This window comes from Dendropsophus ebraccatus, chromosome 7, assembly GCF_027789765.1.
Source record: "Dendropsophus ebraccatus isolate aDenEbr1 chromosome 7, aDenEbr1.pat, whole genome shotgun sequence".
In the NCBI taxonomy this organism is placed as follows: Eukaryota; Metazoa; Chordata; class Amphibia; order Anura; family Hylidae; genus Dendropsophus; species Dendropsophus ebraccatus.
The window spans coordinates 130,225,072-130,243,076 of NC_091460.1; the positions used below are offsets into that span (position 1 = coordinate 130,225,072).

Genomic DNA, 18,005 nt, shown 5'->3' on the forward strand with positions numbered 1-18,005 from the left:
AATGTGGGTGGAACACTAAAAGAAGAGGTCAATATATAAAATAAAAATTAGAGATGAGCAAGCCAAGCCTCCCAAACCTTTTGCAAAGTTCATACAAGTTTGGGAAGATGGCGGCCATCCATCTTAAAAAAGATATTCTCACAATTTCACGCTCCCCCTGTGTCCTCTTGTTGCTCTCTGGTTTCTTTAACCACCTGTAGACAGACAGCCTGCTCAGCCAATCACTGTCTGACTGGGACCGTGACCTGTAATTGGCTGAGCGGACTGGCCAGCCAATTACTGTCCACGGTGCTGTCCTTTCCCAGTCAGCCTTTAATTGGCTGAGCAGGTTGTCACCAGATAAGGCGGATCCTGGGGGAGTGAGGAAAGGTAAGTATAATGAGTGGCCTTTTGAAAGCGCAGTAAAACAACTAAACAACTGCAAGCTGTTTAAGTGCGGTTTGTTAAAATTTGGTTCAACACAAATCCGAAAAGTTTTGAAAAGTTTGCTCATCTCTGATAGAAAAGTCTTATCTCTATAGAAAAAAAAATGTCATTTGCCTAAAATATCTATAAATATATAAATAACTTACTTTACAGCATGAAAATTATATATGTTTTATCTTTAAATTAGAAAACCGAAAAATTATACCGTTTTCAAGCTTATGCTCTTTTTATGTTGGCGTTCGTGATTTCCTAACACTTGACAACTGACAGTTCTTTAAATATTTTGGCATCTCCTGTTAGAGACTGAGAGGTGAAAAAGTAAAAAAGAAAAAGATCTTTTAAGAGCTAGTGAGAAAATGAAAAGATTCCTGGGACCAATATGTATCACAGTTACACCAAGATACAGTAACAACATAAGTTTACAGTAAATATTCTATCATTTACCTATATGATGCTGGGAAGATGTGTAATGTATTGATGCAAAGATTGTTCTTTTTCCATTTTCTTTCATCTCTTAAAGACATGGCTAGTATTTGAAAAGATGAAAAAAAAAATGTTCTTGAGTGGACACATGTCACATAGGCTAACAATATTACAAAGTGTGCATCGTGTTCAAAGCCCATTCTGCATCAAATACAGTAGTAGGGCAGCTTCTTTTAAACTATTAGTCTTTTATCTTTATGTCATGACTCCATGCATAAGGGAGGTTTTTCAAAATATAACACTAATGTGCCACAGTATAAAAGAAAAAGTACAGTATTGAATCCAATAGACCAAAGTAAATGTACGTAATTCTACTTAGAGAGAGGTAACTTAAAGGGGTATTCCAGGGAAAATCAATAATTTAGCAATGGAAAGGGTTAACCAAGGTTAACCCTTTCCTAATATACTTACCTGTCTGTTTTTGGCCCCCCAAGGAGATCTCCCGTCCGGTCACGTGATGGTCCAAGCTGTGACTCGCGGATCCTCTTCTTCCGGTTCGGTGACGTCACCACCCGGCCGGCGACTGACTCTTTCTTATTAGCAGCAGAGCACTGAACCCTGACTGACTTGTAGTGTGTAGCCAATCAGGGTTTAGTGCTCCTGCTGTACGAAGTTAGCCGGGTTCTGATCCCCCCGGCCCCCTCCTTCTCTATCATTACAGCGATCCCCCCGGCCCCCTCCCTGTGCTATAAGCCCGATCCTCCTGGCCTTCTCCTTCCTATGTAATCTGTCCTGATCAAAGATAGCTCACCCGCATCCCACAGTGTGCTGCGGCGCCGGCCCCCGTATCGGCACTTATTGTAAGCAGCTGTTCTCAGCTGACAGGCGCTGTGTGTATGAGGCAGGAGAGAGTTCATGCTTGCGCTGTGTACGGAGATTTTTCCTGGAATACCCCTTTAAATTTATAAGGATAAGCTCTGGAAATTAGTAAGGCTATGTTAACAATTGCATTGAGAAAGAAACTGTGATCCAGTGCTGGATCCATCACTCTGCTGATACCATTGGCCCCTGATGGATCCCATTGACCTTTAGGGTAGATTCACACGTACCGGAATCCCAGCTGATTTCACACTGCGAGTTTGCAGTGAAATCTGCTGCGGATCCTGGTATAGTGAAGGTCTATGAGGTCACATACCCGCATTATCATTCCGCTGTGGATATGTCACCGGGCCCCTTTAACCCCCACATCCCGCCACCTGCAGCCCCCACCCAAAGCATACATTACCTGCTTGGCGCCACAGCTGTTTGCGGCTCCCCTCGCTCCCCATCAGCCAATCATACAGCATCTACACTACGAAATTCTTGCAAATAATTCTAGCCACTCGCCCCTGTGCGCTCCCGCTTCACTCTCCGCACATTCCATAGACTCCGTTCTATGGTCAGGCATATTTTGACAACCGCCCAAAGACTGAATAGGTTAATTCTTCGGGTGGACAGTGAAATCCGCCTGACCCCAAAATGGAGTTTATTGGACAGGGGGAAATTCAAGCAGTAGCGGGGGGGGGGGGAGATCTGGGTAGCAACACAGAATCCACGCCAAGTTATCCACAAGAGTCCCATAGCCCCACCGCTGCCGCTGATTGCCTAAGCGGGAAGTCCAGATGCCGGGAGCCCCCTAAACAAGCCGGAGTGCACAGGGTTAAGGGGCTGCCTTTTACATACTCGCTGCAGGATGACAATGCCGCGAGTATGTAATTCTATTGAAAGTTACAGGAGGGGAATCTCAGCGGATTTCGCTGTGAACTTGCAGCGTAAAATCTGCTGCGATTCCATTACGTGTGAAGGTAACCACCTTAAATTAGTATTTATTTGTTAATGTAGTATTTGTTGTTATACTGCACTTTTTTTCTAACTTTTTCTTTTTCCCCCTTTTTAGGCACTACTAGACACGCAAAAATTACTGCGCACTCAGGTTGCAAATTTCACCTTCAATCTTGGATTTTCAGGGAAGTTTTTTCACACAGGTAAGTACCAATCAATGTATCAAATTCCATCCTGCTATGGCATTGTGAATTCTAAAACAAGGCTTTGTCTTTGCCTTTGATATTATGATAGCTAAAATACTAATATCAAGTTGAGAAAGGTCAAGGAGACAGAAATGTCAGCTTTGGTATCATAATGTTGGAAATACAATAAAAGAAATACAAATACAGTGGATCTGTTTCAGTGCCATTTATTCATTAAATGTACAAGTTGAGCATGATGGAAATATCATTTTAATCAATAAATATGTGTAAAAAGAAAATAATTATTTCTTATAAAACAGGAACTTTGTGAATATTGCAAAGAAACTCTGAAAGTTACATATAAATTTTGTTTTTGTAATAAAGAACATTATCATGAAGGTAAACTATTGGTAAGATTTGTAGAAGAAGAAGTTAGAGTAAGAACTAAACAATATATGCCTTACTATTCATTTGTTACTGAACACTTTCCTCTTTCCACTTTCCTGTAAAAATAAGAGCATATTTATACATCATGCCGGGCAGGGAAACATTCCACTATAGGGCTTCCCCATCCGTACCATCTATAAAATACGGGGTGTGAGAATAAGCCCTTAGACTGGACCAGGGTAAGGCTGTGGATGTTGTGTTTCTGGATTTTTCAAAGGCATTTGATACTGTGATACATAAAAGGCTGGTATATAAAATGAGGATGCTAGGGCTAAGGGAGAACATATGTAAATGGTTAAGCAACTGGCTTAATGATAAGAAACAGTGAGTGGTTATTGATGGTACTTGTTCTGATTGGGTCACAGTGACAAGTGGGGTACTATTAAGTTAGTATAGGATCCACTTCATTTCAGTATGTTTATTAATGACTTTGTGGAGGGATTACAGACACTAAACTAGATAATGGTTTAAACTAGATAATGGATAGGGTAGTAAACAGAGGACAATGTAATTGTCAGGACTGGCGGTCATGGCTTCCGCGCCGTCTGTCCTGCCTCTGACTCTGCAGGTGATGTGGATGCTTGCTCACATTCTCGGTCATTAGGTGCACGCCAGAGAACGCAAACATTTTAATCAATTGCCATGTTGTACAGAACTGGTCACCCAAGGGTTAATTGTTCTCTGGAGTTTCTCCTCCTTTTATCTGTGGGGGTGGGGATTCCAGGCTGCATTTGAGGCCTGCAAACAGTCTGCTAGTTGCCAGTGTTTGAATTTCTCTGCACCAGCTAGTCTTGTGGTTTGTTCTCTGCAGTTCTGACCTTGCTCTGTGTTTCTGACCATTGCCTTTGCCTGATCCCTTTGTACTTCGCTACCAGTTGGTTTTTGACTTTGGCTAGTTTTTTACTATTCTTAGCTTTGTTATTCTGTCCTGATGCACCTTCCTGGTTTTGACTCAGCCTTTTTGACCATTCTTCTGTGTTTGTTTGTCTGTCTCTTGTCTCGAATCCTTGCACCCTAGTCAGTGTATATCGCAGTCATCGTAGTGGTAGCCCCACAGTCTAACGTGGGTGGGGCAACAGACAGGGACAGAGGTTGGGGTAAGCTCAGGGCTCACATTCTTCTGTTGTCTGTTTATCCTAGCACTGACAGTAATCTCCTAGATAGATTTGGGGAAGCTATAGGCTTGGGCAGAGAAATGACAAATTAAGTAAATGCAGATTAATACAAGATAAGCATTTAGGCCATAAAAATCAGGTCAGGCCACAGAAATAAAATGTACAATTCGGTGCATAATGGGGTCTGATGCAGCCAAACAGCCTGCAGGGCATCAATCGAACTGATCCATGTAATGATATAGTATTGTGAGGAATAGAATTAGAATTAGAATCTGATAATTGCTTGTGAAAATTCTTCTATATATATATATATATATAGAGAGAGAGAGAGAGAGATTCCAATGATACAAATTCCACTCAACCCCTCCTTACCATTTTACATGTAAAAAAAAAACCCTAAAAATTGTGTTTTAATATACAGTATTTGAACTATAAAAAAAATGTTGCCCCTGCAAAATGAATGTCGTAAAAAAAAAAAAAACTGTTCAAGGGTAGCTTCACACGCACCGCATCCGCAGCGGATTTCACGCTGTGATTTGCAGCGAAATCCGCTGCGTATCCTGTTATAATGAAGGCCTATGGGGGTCACATACCCGCAGCGGAAAATTCATTCCACTGCAGATATGCGACCCGGCCCCTTTAACCCCCGGCCACCTGCCGCCCAGGGCATACATTACCTGCTTGGCGCCGCAGCTGTGTAAAGCTCCCGGCTCCCCTCGCTCCTCATGCACTGATTGGCTGATGTGGAGCGAGGGGAACCGGGAGCTTCACACAGCTGTGGTGCCGAGCAGGTAATGTATGCTCCTGGCCGGGGGCAGCCCTAAAGCATACTGTACATCACTCACTCCAGGCTCCTGTTAGCTTTGGAGCCTCAGGCAGTGCACTGGTTGGATGACCGCCTGGAGATGCTGGGAGGCCCCAAAGCAAGCAGGAGCCTGAAGCAGGTGATGTATGCTCCAGGCTGGGCTACGGGCGGTGCCGGGGGTTAAAGGAGCCGGGTCACATATCTGCAGCGGAATGAAAATTTCACTGCGGATATGTAACCCCATAGACCTTCACGCTACCAGGATCTGTAGCGGATTTCACTGCAAATTTGCAGCGTCAAATCTGCTGCGGATCCGGTAGGTGTGAAGGCACCCTAAAAAGTTATAGGGGTCAGAATATAGCAATTTCAAGCTTTTTTTTTTTTTTTTTTACTTTTTTTAAGTAGTAAAACTTAAAATTGAGTATTATTGTAACTGTCCTGACCTGAGAAACACTTATAGCATGTCAATTTTACCACACAGTAGACAATGTAAAAAGGCCCCACTCCCTAGATTTGCGGAATTTCCTTTTTTTATGTATTCTTTTTTTTTTTTTGCCATATTATAATTATTTGAGATGCAATATTTTATCAGATTTTCCCCTTCATAGTCATTACCTACCAGAGAGAAAGAATCTTACCAGATTTTGAACTACCTGCAAAATAAAAGTAAAACCTGTTTCCTTGTAATATTGATAGAAACAATCAGATTTGCTAATGATATGCATTTGAGATAAGTTTTGTAATTCAATCTACTGCAGGCAAAAGGTGCATTGCTACAGCAGCATCCAAACCTAAATCTTATTTAATCCATCAATGTACAGGTAAGACCGCCAACATTTTGACCCTTGGTATGGAGGGGTCTCTTTCAAAGATTTAATAAAAGAAGATTTATATTCAGACTCTGCTGGAGCAGTTTGTCTTTTATCTGCAATATCAAGCTGGGGGTGAAATCCCCCCCCCCCCCAGATACACAAACACGCACACACACATACACAAACACATTTAGCTCATGTCTAGTGGTTGTACAAGTACTGTTACGATTACTGTCAATGTTTTCTAAGAATAAATAGGTATTCTTAAAGAAATGAGCAACACTTTAAGGACAACCCTAGTAGCAGTAGCGGATTACAATTGGTCCTTTTCGGGTTGTAGCCCGGGGCCCTGAGCTCCTGAAGGGCCCATGGCCACCCAAAAAGACAGTTCTGCTATGGTTTGCAAAATTACGCTGCTTTTTTACAGCAATTTTGCACAAAAATGGGAATCATGACATTATCTATCCTGTATTGTGAACACCACACTAGTACTGTCAAAGTTACAGTGGGGTTGGGGGGGAGCCAAGCTTGGTCAACAGCCCGGGGCCTATGGTAGAGTTAATCAGCCCCTGCCTAGTAGACTCCCCTCACATGCATTACTCTATTTTATTTTTTCGGCTCCGGGTACAAACACGTACCGGATCCACAGCTGATTTCTCGCTGCGAATTTGCAGCAAAATGCGCTACAGATGCCTTCCTGTTGGTTTCTATAAGGGGACATACTCTCTATGGGATTGACATACTATACCTGCTCCACTCTCCAGCTTGCTTCGGGGGTTCCCAGCTAGACATCCCTGTCAGCCAATCAGTACGCTGCCTCTCCACAGTGCACTGATTGGCTGAGTGAGACATCAAGCCGGAAACTCTTGAGGCAAGCCGGAGTGTACAGTATGCTCTAGCCGGGGGGGGGGGGGGGGGGGGGTTAGGGGGTTGTCAGTTATATGCTCGCCACGGGATATCAGTCCCACTGTGAGTAGGTCCTGTCATAGAAACCAACAGGAAGGGATCAGCAGCGGATTTTGCTGCAAATTCAAAACGAGAAATCCGCTGCAGAACCGGTACATGTTTTTGTACCCTAAGGCTATGTTCACACTATGTATGTTTGCGCAAATACGGCCGTTGTTGTGAAATACAGCCGTGTTTTTTACGTAGTGTCAACCCAGCCTTAAAATGAATCTGCCATCTGCAATTCATGTTCCCAACTGCTGACACTGTTGGATAGCATTCAGGGCAAGGAGAGACATGGTAACAATAATAATAATAATAATAATAATAATAATAATAATAATATTTATTTGTATTGGGTCAACAGATTCCACAGCGTTTTTTAAATAACATTTTTATACAAACAGTACAGAGGTTACATAATACATAGTTAATAAGCATAAATAAAAATAAAATAAAAATACAAACTGTATACGAGACCTGCTCGTTGGAGGTTACAGACTAAAACTGGGGTCAACACCAGGCACAAGTGCTTTATTTGTCCATCTTCCAGCCATAATACATAGTTGGAAAGAATAGGATGAGCCAATCACACGCCGATGTATGATTGCAAGTAGAACGTACAAAGTGCACAGAACCATCTGAGACATAGAGTGAGGGGACAACAGAAGGGGGAACAAGTTTAGGGAATGTTATAAGCGAGCCTGAAGAGATGAGTCAGACGTCTTTGAGTAGGGTGTTCCAGAGAGCTTCTAATTATAGAAGATGTTAGGTTTAGATCATTAGCAGAGTGTAGAGCACGGGTAGGTGCAGTGACTGGCACAGAGGGGAGACGTCAGTGTAACAGCTGGAAAGGAAGATGAGCCTGGCTGCAGGGTTAAGGATAAACTGGAGAGGGGAGAGCTTAGAAAAAGGAAGACCGACTAGTTGGTAGTTACAATAGTCAAGACGTGAATGGATTAGGGCGACAGTCAGAGTCTGAGCTGTGTCAATGGTGAGAAATGGGCGGATTCTAAAGATGTTTCTGAGATGTAGATGACTGGAACGTGCAAGGGCTTGGCTTTAGGGGGTTAAGTATAGATCAGAGTCTAACATAACCCCCAGAAATCAAGCTTGATGCACAGGAGTTATGCTAGAACCACAGCCTGAGAGTGAGATGTAGGGTTTGGATTGGTTAGAGGGAGGGAATACGAGAAGTTCAGTTTTAGAAAGGTTAAGTTTCAGAAATAGAGAGGTCATAGTGTTAGAGAGAGCGGATAGAGAGTCATTAGTATTTTGCAGGAAGACAGGGGTGATGTCACGGGAGGAAGTATATAGCTGGGTGTCATCAGCATAAAGATGGAATTGAAGACCAAATCTTCTGATGGTCTGTCTGATGGGGACTGTATAGAGGGAGAAGACGAGGGGACACAGGACCGACCCCTGGGGAACTCCAACAGTAAGTGGTAAGTGAGAAGAAGTAGAGCCAGAGAAGGATATGCTAAAAGAGCAGTCAGAGAGGTAGGAAGAAAACCAGGAGAGAACAGAGTCCTTAAGGCCAAGAGAGCGGAGCATGGAGAAGAGGAGCGGGTGGTCTACAGTGTCAAACACTGCTGAGAGATCCAGTAGAATCAGCAAGGAGTAGTTTCCTTTTGATTTGGCCTTAAGGAGATTGTTTGGCGAGAGCAGTTTCAGTGGAGTGAAGGGATCGGAAGCCGGACTGTAGAGGGTCAAGAAAAGAGTTATCAGAGAGATAGCGGGTTAGGCAGGAGTAGACAAAACGTTCCAGGAATTTGAAGATGAAAGGGAGATTAGAAACAGTTTGATAGTTGGCAGGACAGGATGGGTCTAGAGAAGTTTTTTTTTTTTTTTTTAGTAGTGGGGTTATTACAGAGTGTTCAATAAGGAGGGAAAGATACCAGTGAAGAGGGAGAGGCTGAATATTTTAGTGAGGTGAGTAGTGACAGCAGGAGAGAGGGACTGGAGGATGTGTGAGGGAATAGGGTCATTAGCGCAGGTAGTAGAGAGGAGGAGAAGAGCTTGGTAACTTCTTCCTCTGTCATTGTATCAAAACCAGATAGTGATGAGGGAGTGGGAAAAATAATAGGATGTATGGGACTTTGGGGCTGGGAGGTGATGTCAGAGCAGAGTTTATCAATTTTGGATTTGAAGTAGGAGGCCAGGTCAGTGCAGAGGTCAGTGATTGGTGTCTGAACTTTAGGCTTGAGAAAAGAGTTAAAGGTGTCGAAGAGGCGCTTTGGGTTGTTTGATAGTAAGGAGATGAGAGAGGGGAAATAAGCTTGTTTGGGGAGGTGGAAAGTAGAGTAGTAGGTGTTTTGAGAATGAATTTGTAATGAATGAAATCTGCTGAGGTTCTAGATTTCCTCCACAGACGTTCAGCAGTTCTAGAGCACAAAGAAAGTGAGTTATCGGTGTGTGCCAGAGCTGCTGGCATCTGTGGCGGGGTGGGAGAGTAAAGGGAGCAACAGAATCTAGGGTAGTTTTCAGGGTGTTGTGGTAGTGTTTGGCGGACATGTTTAGGCAGGTGAGGAATAAAATTGGGGACAGTGAGGATTGTAGCTAGTCTGAGATGTTAGGTGTTAATACCACGCAGATTTCTGTATACTGTATGTATGGGGAAGAAGTCTCAAGAGGGGGGCGGATGTTAGTGATTGAGAAAGAGAGAAGGGTGTGGTTGGATAATTCAGATGCATCGTTAGAAAAGTTAAAAACTGAACAGTGTCGGAAGAAGATCAGATCCAGGGAATTCCCACCCTTGTGTTTGGGAGAGGTGGTTAATTGTGAAAGGCCAAAGGAGGTGGTTAAGGGCAGCAACTGAGAGGCAGAAGAGGAGATCAGAATATCAATAGGGATCTTAAAGTCACCCGGAATAAGTGTGGGAACTTCTGTAGATAAGAAATGAGGGAGCCAGGTGGCAAAGTGGTCAAGGAATTGTCGAGGAGAGCCAGGGGGACGGTAGATGACAGCCACTCTGAGGGGAAGTGGGCGTAAGAGTCTGAGGGTGTGAACCTCGATAGAGGGAAAAGAGAGTGAGGGCTTGGGTGAAATTACCTGGAAGGTGCAGTGTGGGGAGAGGAGAACAACTCCTCCACCATGCCTATCCTCGGGTCTGGACGTGTGAGAGAGATGAAGACCAAGATAGGACAGAGCAGAAGGGGAAGCAGTGTCCGATGGTTGTAACCAGGTTTCATTTAGGGTCAGAAGGGTGAAGGGTTTAGTATTGAAGAGATCATGAATCTCAGTGAGTTTGTTACACACTGAGCGAGAGTTCAGTAGAGCGCAGGTGAAGGATACTGGAGAGACAGAGGGAAGGGAAGATGGCAGAAAGCAGTTCTTTGTGAGATTAAAACAGTTATTGGATGGAAGTGAAAGAGAGGGATTAGCAGTAGAGGAATGTGGACCAGGATTAGGAGAGATATCACCAGCATAGAGACAGATAGAGACAGCAGGTGGTTAAGCAGGAGGTTGAAGGAATTGTCAGAGCGACTTCTTCTGTGCTGCACAGTGGAAGGAGCTTTAGGGTGGTGAGTAAAAGTGTACAGGGCATGGGAGCAATACATAGGGGAGGAGAGGAGAGAGGGGCTGATGTGGTTGTAATTAAGGCTATGTTCAGACTACGTATATTTCCGGCCGTAGTGCCAACCGCGAATATACGCCCGTAGTTTTGAGGTTGATGCGTACGCTTGAAAGTATACGATATACGGCCGCACAATGCACACTACGTATGAGCCTACGGCCGGATCGTATACGGCCGATGTGAAAAATGAACAAGACCATTGTTTGCGGCCGGAACTGTTCCAACTCACGGCCGTGGATTGCGGCCCCGTACGGAATACTTTTTTCAGCCAATTCGAACTTGATTTTTATATTAAAAGGTTCTGTGGTTTACTGGGCTGGGCGAAGATTTCCAAGTAAATGACCTGCTTCAGACCGCTTTGGAACAAGCTAGGAAGCATAACTATACTATGTGCGTATGTTCGCGGTTCGCCCGCATGTCTACTTTTCACACGGCCGTAGTTTCAGCCGCACAAGTCCGGCTGCGTACGAACTATGGCCGGACATATACGTAGTGGGAACATAGCCTAATAGTGCGGATGGATGGTGGGTAGGATAGATAGAGAACATAAGAGGCGTAGACAGTCAGAAAGTTGAAAAAGTATTTAATGGTGATCAGATGTTGTAACTAGAGATGGTCTGAATCTGGTTATGGCTGTATCCCAGTTTTCCAGGCGGTCCTCCCACTGTATCCACCCTCTCCACGGAGAGGACAGACAGTGGGAATCATTTCCGAGGGTTTGGGTTCGTACGAACCCGACCCGAACCAGGTTCGGACCATCCCTAATTGTAACTTACAAAATAGTGGGTTTTCAGCAGTCCTTTTCTGTTCAATTCCGTTCCAATTCTGGCCTAATTCTGGATCAAGCACTTAAAGATTGCACTTTTTTTTTTTTTATATATATATTTATTTTATAACACAAGATACATAAAACCTACATGCATACAGCAGTACAAAATTATCGCAACAGAAGGCACGGATCCAATTTACATTCCAGTTCCAGTATACAGTACTTTATCAATCTATCCCCTGCGTTGTCCTGGAATCTACCCATAGTCCTCCCAGGGCAATTTATCCAGACCCATACCATTGACTGTACCGCCAATATGCACCTCTTCCTAAGAAACACATTGCCTATTTGGCTCCCTCTCACATATAAGTAGGAGCCAGTAAAGGAAAAAAAAAATTGTATACATAAATTATACAAACCCCTATTGACCCCCCCCCAACACTGCACCAACCCCCCACCCCACCCCCACCACCCTTGCTCGAGAGCAGAAGAAAGGAAAAAATAGAAAAAAATAGGAAAAAAAAAAAAAAGACACAGAAGGGGAAGACACCCCACCCAATAAAATGGCCGGGGGCTTCATAATACAAAATTCAACCAGTCCAGGGCTGCTATATAGATCTAAACTTTGCTTCTCCATGCCTTTTCGGGATAAACCATACTTTTTCATACTGACAAATCTTGCTTACTCTATTACGCCACTCACTAACAGTAGGCCCTGCTGAAGAGAACCAATGGCACAGAATAGTCAGGCGAGCATAAAATAAACATCTTCTCGGTAGTGTGCAGTTGTCCTGAATCCCAGTAGTGTCACCCAGAATGGCCACCTCCGCAGAGTAGGGAATATGGCACTCAGGGCACTCAGATGTATCCCGAACACCCATCCTATGTAGCATCTGAGGGGAAGAGTAACTCATATGAATCATTCTAAACTGAATCACTCTATGTGCCTCGCAGAGGGAGACTTGAGAGATATTCGTATTTATACAGTCCCAACCTTCCTCCAAAAGAGGACCGAGCTGACTTTCCCATTTCTGTCTTACTTTCTCCAGTGCTTTATGGGGACCGATATTAGCCATAATGCTTTTATAGATTAAAGAGAGACCTTTTCTAACTTTTCCCATACCTAAAATCATTTGCATAACTCTGTGTAGACAGTCAGAAATTTCAAAAAGTATTTCACCGTGATCAGATGTTGTAACTAGGGATGGTCCGAATCTGCCGAGGTTCGGGATTGTATGAACCCGAACGCTCGGCATCAGATTCCCGTTGTCTGCCCGCTACGTGCAGCGGGTGGATACATCGGGAGGACCGCCTGGAAAACTGGGATACAGCCTATGGTTATAGCTGTATCCCAGTTTTCCAGGCGGTCCTCCCGCTGTATCCACCCTCTCCACGGAGAGGGCAGACAGTGGGAATCATTTCCGAGGGTTTGGGTTCGTACGCACCGACCCGAACCAGGTTCGGACCATCCCTAGTTGTAACTTACAAAATAGTGGGTTTTCAGCAGTCCTTTTCTGTTCAATTCTGTTCCAATTCTGGCCTAATTCTGGATCAAGCACTTAAAGATTGCACTTTAAAATGGCATATTAAGACGTGCAAAATGAGACCAGGGTCTAAAATTAGGTATGGTATATTTCATGTTTACATCTGTGCTTCCAGAACGTAGAAAAAGGCTTTCATTCTCAAGTATTAAGTATCCCCAAGCTTTCATAGTGCTGAGTAGGTATGAACAAACTTTCTGAACCGTTGGGGTTATCCAAACCTGAATGCTTGCCATTTGACTCCCAGTGGCTGGAGTAGTTGGATGCAGCCCAATGGAGTCCTGAAAAACAGGAAGATTCAACCCAGAGACATGTTGAAGTTAATACCAGCCTTAGGAGACAAGCAGACACTGAGGCCAGCCATGTCTTGATGAGATCATAAAACGGTACCAGAAGTTTGGGGGACATTTCTAAGAGTACAGATTGGCTTTAAGGGGTTAAGAGTAGTCATTAAGAGGTTTAAAAAAAATCATAGAACATTTTAACTAGAGATGAGTGAATCACTCATCTAAAAAAAGTGAAGCACTTCATCTGATCAGCGCTCCACTAATCAAGCTGTAGGTCTTTCAGCGCTGCTCTGCTCCCTGCCGCTCCTCCAAGCATGCTGGGAAAAGCTGGATCCAATCCTTGGAAACTTGTCCCAGTTTCCCAGGATTGGATCCAGCTTTTCCCCGGCACCTAGGGAGGAGTGTCAGGGAGCGTAGCGGTGCTGAAAAGCTGACAGCTTGATTAGCGGAGCGCTGATCAAACGAAGCACTTCACTTTTTTATATGAGTGATTCACTCATCTCTAATTTTAACATTTTCCTATATTTTACAAAAAATGTATCAAGTTAACATCATTTATGGAGAGAAAAAAAATACATTGTTGTACACCCACATAACAAACATTGGCCCAGGGGGCTTAGTCAGAGGGCAATGGGGTTACTGGACTACTGGGTCACTCCCTCTAGGGGCCTTGGTGTTGGGACGATGGTGACCACATTATTACATTGAAAATATGGCCTTCTTTTTAAACCTCAAAACTACACCCATATTTTGCTATTATTTGCGAATGTGTGAACATGGCCTTAAACTGCCATTTGGACACAATGGGGGAGATTTATCAAACATGGTGTAAAGTGAAACTGGCTCAGTTGCCCCTAGCAACCAATCAGATTCCAGTTTTCATTCCTCACAGACTCTTTGGAAAATGAAAGGTGGAATCTGATTGGTTGCTAGGGGCAACTGAGCCAGTTTCACTTTACACCATGTTTGATAAATCTCCCCCTATGTGTGTAACAATACCCAATCACGAGAGGCAATGCCACATTACTTTCAGCCAAATTTATTTTGGCGTTCACAGAACTGGATAAGACAACCAAGGATGTAACATTATTTTATTGTATAGACTAAAGCAGGGGATGACTTAGGAAGACAAATTACAGTAACTGTGCTTTTTTTAATATTTTTTTTATTAATGAATTCTCTAAAGCGGGGATGAAACAATAAATAAACCTGCAGCCGCATTAGCTCCCTATGCTGAACAGGCAAATATCAGCTTCAAGGAAGCAAGATAAGAGATGATTTATCATGTCCATGTTTTCATCTCGAATCAAGTCATTTAAGACCTAAGTAAATTAAATTGCCTAACAAATGCTTAATAAATGTAAAAATCCTATTAATATATGTATACCGTCACATCCTTATCTTCATCTTTGATTGGAAGGATGTGTCTATATATATATATATATATATATATATATATATATATTTTTTTTTTTTTATTATTATTTTTTTTTTCACCTAAGATTCAAATTTTTTATTTTTTTTATTTTTTTTAGTATTAGTTTTTGTAAAGACACACATTTCAATAAAGACATAAGCAAAGAAAACTCTGCAGAAAAAAAAAATTGTACCATAAAGATGATATTGCTTTGATACAAATCACAGAACAGAGATAATGGTCTATTATGGCGGTTTTATCATGGCTTTTTAATGCACAACACAATTACATTTTGCCATTATTTTTCTAAACAAAACTTAATTATAGCCTGTGAAATATCATGTTTGAAAGGTACTGAGAAATTATATGCCCAAGATTTATTGCTCCATAAACTAATAGCTGCGATAATGAACTCACTTCTTTGTGGACGCAGATACTAAATGGAAGCCATTTATTTTATTTAGAAGGGATGTTTCCCAATTGTCTTATATTTTAAGGCATTTTACTTTTTTTTGCTGTTTGGGAAAACAGTAAAAGCACATAAAATATAAACCAATAATTCTCCGCAGAACAAGAGACAAAACAGTGGCGTTTCAGATAATAATAAACAAGACTAAAAGAGTAATAAAATAACATTTAATAAGCAGACTCTTTCAGAATTGCACATTATACACCCTTCCCACACTGTGTAGAGGCCTTTATTTTGGGAGTGACTAATATTGATCTGGAGGTAAAAAAACAAAACAAAGCATGTGAGATGAAGGAGATAAAGGCTTTCAGGATCAGTGTACTGACATGCTGGTGTTAGATTAGGCCCGTCCCCTTTTCCCTGGCCAGATACACTACGAGGCGCATGCCTAATGGTATCATGTCGCTGTTACCATATAGTGCATTACGTAGACACAGGAACCCCCCAAACGTTACCATATTGCATTCTTTTTTATGATTTCACCATTTTATTTCTTCATAAATAATATATTTGGTATTCCGTCATACATGTTATGGTAGAATGAAAGACGCCATTACAAAGTAAAACTACTCCTGTAAAAAACAAGCCCACACATGGCCCTGTAGATGGAAAAATAAAAGTGCTAGAACTCTTAGAGGGGGAGGAGGAAAAAACGAAAACACAAAAATGAAAATTTGCGCGGTCCACTGGGTCATTTTGGGATTGGTCCTCAAAGGGTTAAAATTGATCTGGGCCCTAAAATGTCATACAGTGCATGTCCTCGCACGTCACTGCAGTGCATCGGTGTTCCATGAGTGTGAGTCCAGTAAAACAAAGAAAAGAAGTCTGGCATGTGTACTGATGATGAATGACTAAGGGTCCTTTTACACACACAGATATCTGAAAGATTATTGAAGCCAAAGCCAAGAACAGACTATAAAAAGGGGTCCTAAAGGAAAGACTGAGATTTCTCCAATTTACAAATCCATTCCTGGCTTTGGCTGAAGAATCTGTCAGATATCTGTAATAGTGTCCTAAGACTTTTTCTCCATTTGCCTATGAGCGAATCTACAGTAGGAACTAAGCAAAGCGCTTCATTCCTATCTGCATTCTGCTCATCAGGCTGCCAGCTTTGAAGTCTGCTCCGCCTTCTGCCGCTCCTTCCTGGTTAACTTGGGAAACTGAAGTACAAAAATTACAAATGATATAATTTACTTACTATTTGTATGCTGGGTGATGTATTATCTTTCATCTTGAAATAAGACTTTGGGCGATGTACTGCTGTATAACTATAGTATTAAATATATATAGATGTCATATTTATTTGCATACCTCTCTGGAAGATTCCGGACCCATTGTAGGCACGGGTATCTCTGTTCATTTATATCCTTTTTTGTGTAACAAATTATTGGAATTAGGACAGATTGAAACAGGATTTTTGATTAATTTTGTCATAAAACACTTAGGCTATGCTCCTACTTTGTAATAATATTGGCAGAAGGTAGCATTCTTGTTATATCGGTGGTCACTAATAATGATCATTATTAGTGACTGTCTATGTTACAAGATGGCCGCCTTCCGCGATATTTTTCTAATGTGAGAACATAGCCGAATAGTACAAAGTTCTAAAGGTATCTCATTAAAAGTCAAGGCCTCATCTTAACTAGTCTTTAGGGCTCAGTGAATTGTGGCCGTAGAAAGCTCTGTCAGTTCACACAATGAAGCGAGCGGTTCCGGCCGCAAGCTTCATTGTGTGTTGTGAGGGGTTCTAATGCGGGGCGGGGGCGCTGATCATCCGGCCGGGTCACAGGACGGCCGGTCTCATACGCCATGGGAACATGGCCTCGGACATTTTTACAGATGAACAAATCTACAGTCGGAACGAAGCAAAGTGCTTGGTTCCTATCAGGATTCTGCTCACCAGGTTGTGGGGCTTTGAAGTCTGCTCCCCTGCCTGCCGCTCCCCCCAGGTGCCGGGATAAGATGGAACCAGTCGTGGGAAACTTCTCCCAGTTTCCCAGGATCAGATCCATCTTTTTACAGCACCCGTGGAGGAGCGGCAGGCAGCGGAACAGACTCCAAATCCTCGCAGCCTGGTGAGCAGAATCCTGATAGGAATGAGGCGCTTTCCTTCGTTCCTACTGTAGATTTGCTCATATCTTGACATTTAATTATTTTGTCAAATGAGCATAAAGTTACTTACAGTAGCTTGTCATGGGGGGGGGGGACATGAAGATTTACATAGTTCCTTCAGTCAGAAGATTAAACATGTTGTAAATCCAGGTATTTATGCAAAAATATGCACATTGGGTCATAATGCTGCTTTGGTTCAGCATTTTTCCTGCTGGGAAGGACTCTGCATGTGCTCAGTTGGAAATGTTGTTATGTGACTGGTTATGCATATTAAATATAAACATATATTTAGAAATACAATGTAAATACAGAGTTTAAGAAAAAATAAATTAATGCATATTTTTTTTATTGTCTTACCAAGTATGAAAAAATGTTTTCTAACTAAAGGATTTTCAAAAAATGTATTGAATTCCTTGAAAAAAATGGTTAGTAACTATTGAGACCATTAGTTTTATTTTATTTTTAAAGTTTCTAGTAAATATATTGTCCTCACTGTGTGCGCAATGGGAATCTTAGCCTACGCCTCTAACATATACCACCCCCTTCTTTTACTCTTTGCTTTGGACAGCCTGGTGAAAGTGCCTCAATAATGTCTGTGTACCCTAGGGCAAGGGTGCTACAGCTCATCCCTGGCCAAAAATGCACTTCTTCCTACTGATGTGCCTGTTTATTGGCATAAGGGTCAACAAAGAGAGCAAATCCTATTTCTATGCTTCCAATAGATATGTTTTAGAATGGTTAAGTTTGTTTTTCAGTAAGGTAAAGTGAGTTACCCTCCATTTTAGTATCTATCTGCTCCTATCTAAACTAGCATCCCAAAATCATGCAACAAAAGCTCCTAGAAAGTTCTTAAC

At 42.4% G+C, this 18,005-nt stretch overlaps 1 protein-coding gene across 1 annotated transcript in view; it reads left to right on the top strand.

Annotated features, from left to right (window-relative positions):
• The window catches only part of LOC138797035 (bifunctional heparan sulfate N-deacetylase/N-sulfotransferase 4-like), a 218,748-nt gene that overhangs the window by 56,267 nt on the left and 144,476 nt on the right, over positions 1-18,005 (top strand). Inside the window, exon 2 of the mRNA XM_069976807.1 lies at positions 2,786-2,873. Within this exon, the coding sequence (XP_069832908.1) occupies positions 2,786-2,873 (88 nt within the window). The remainder of the gene's footprint in view (positions 1-2,785; positions 2,874-18,005) is intronic.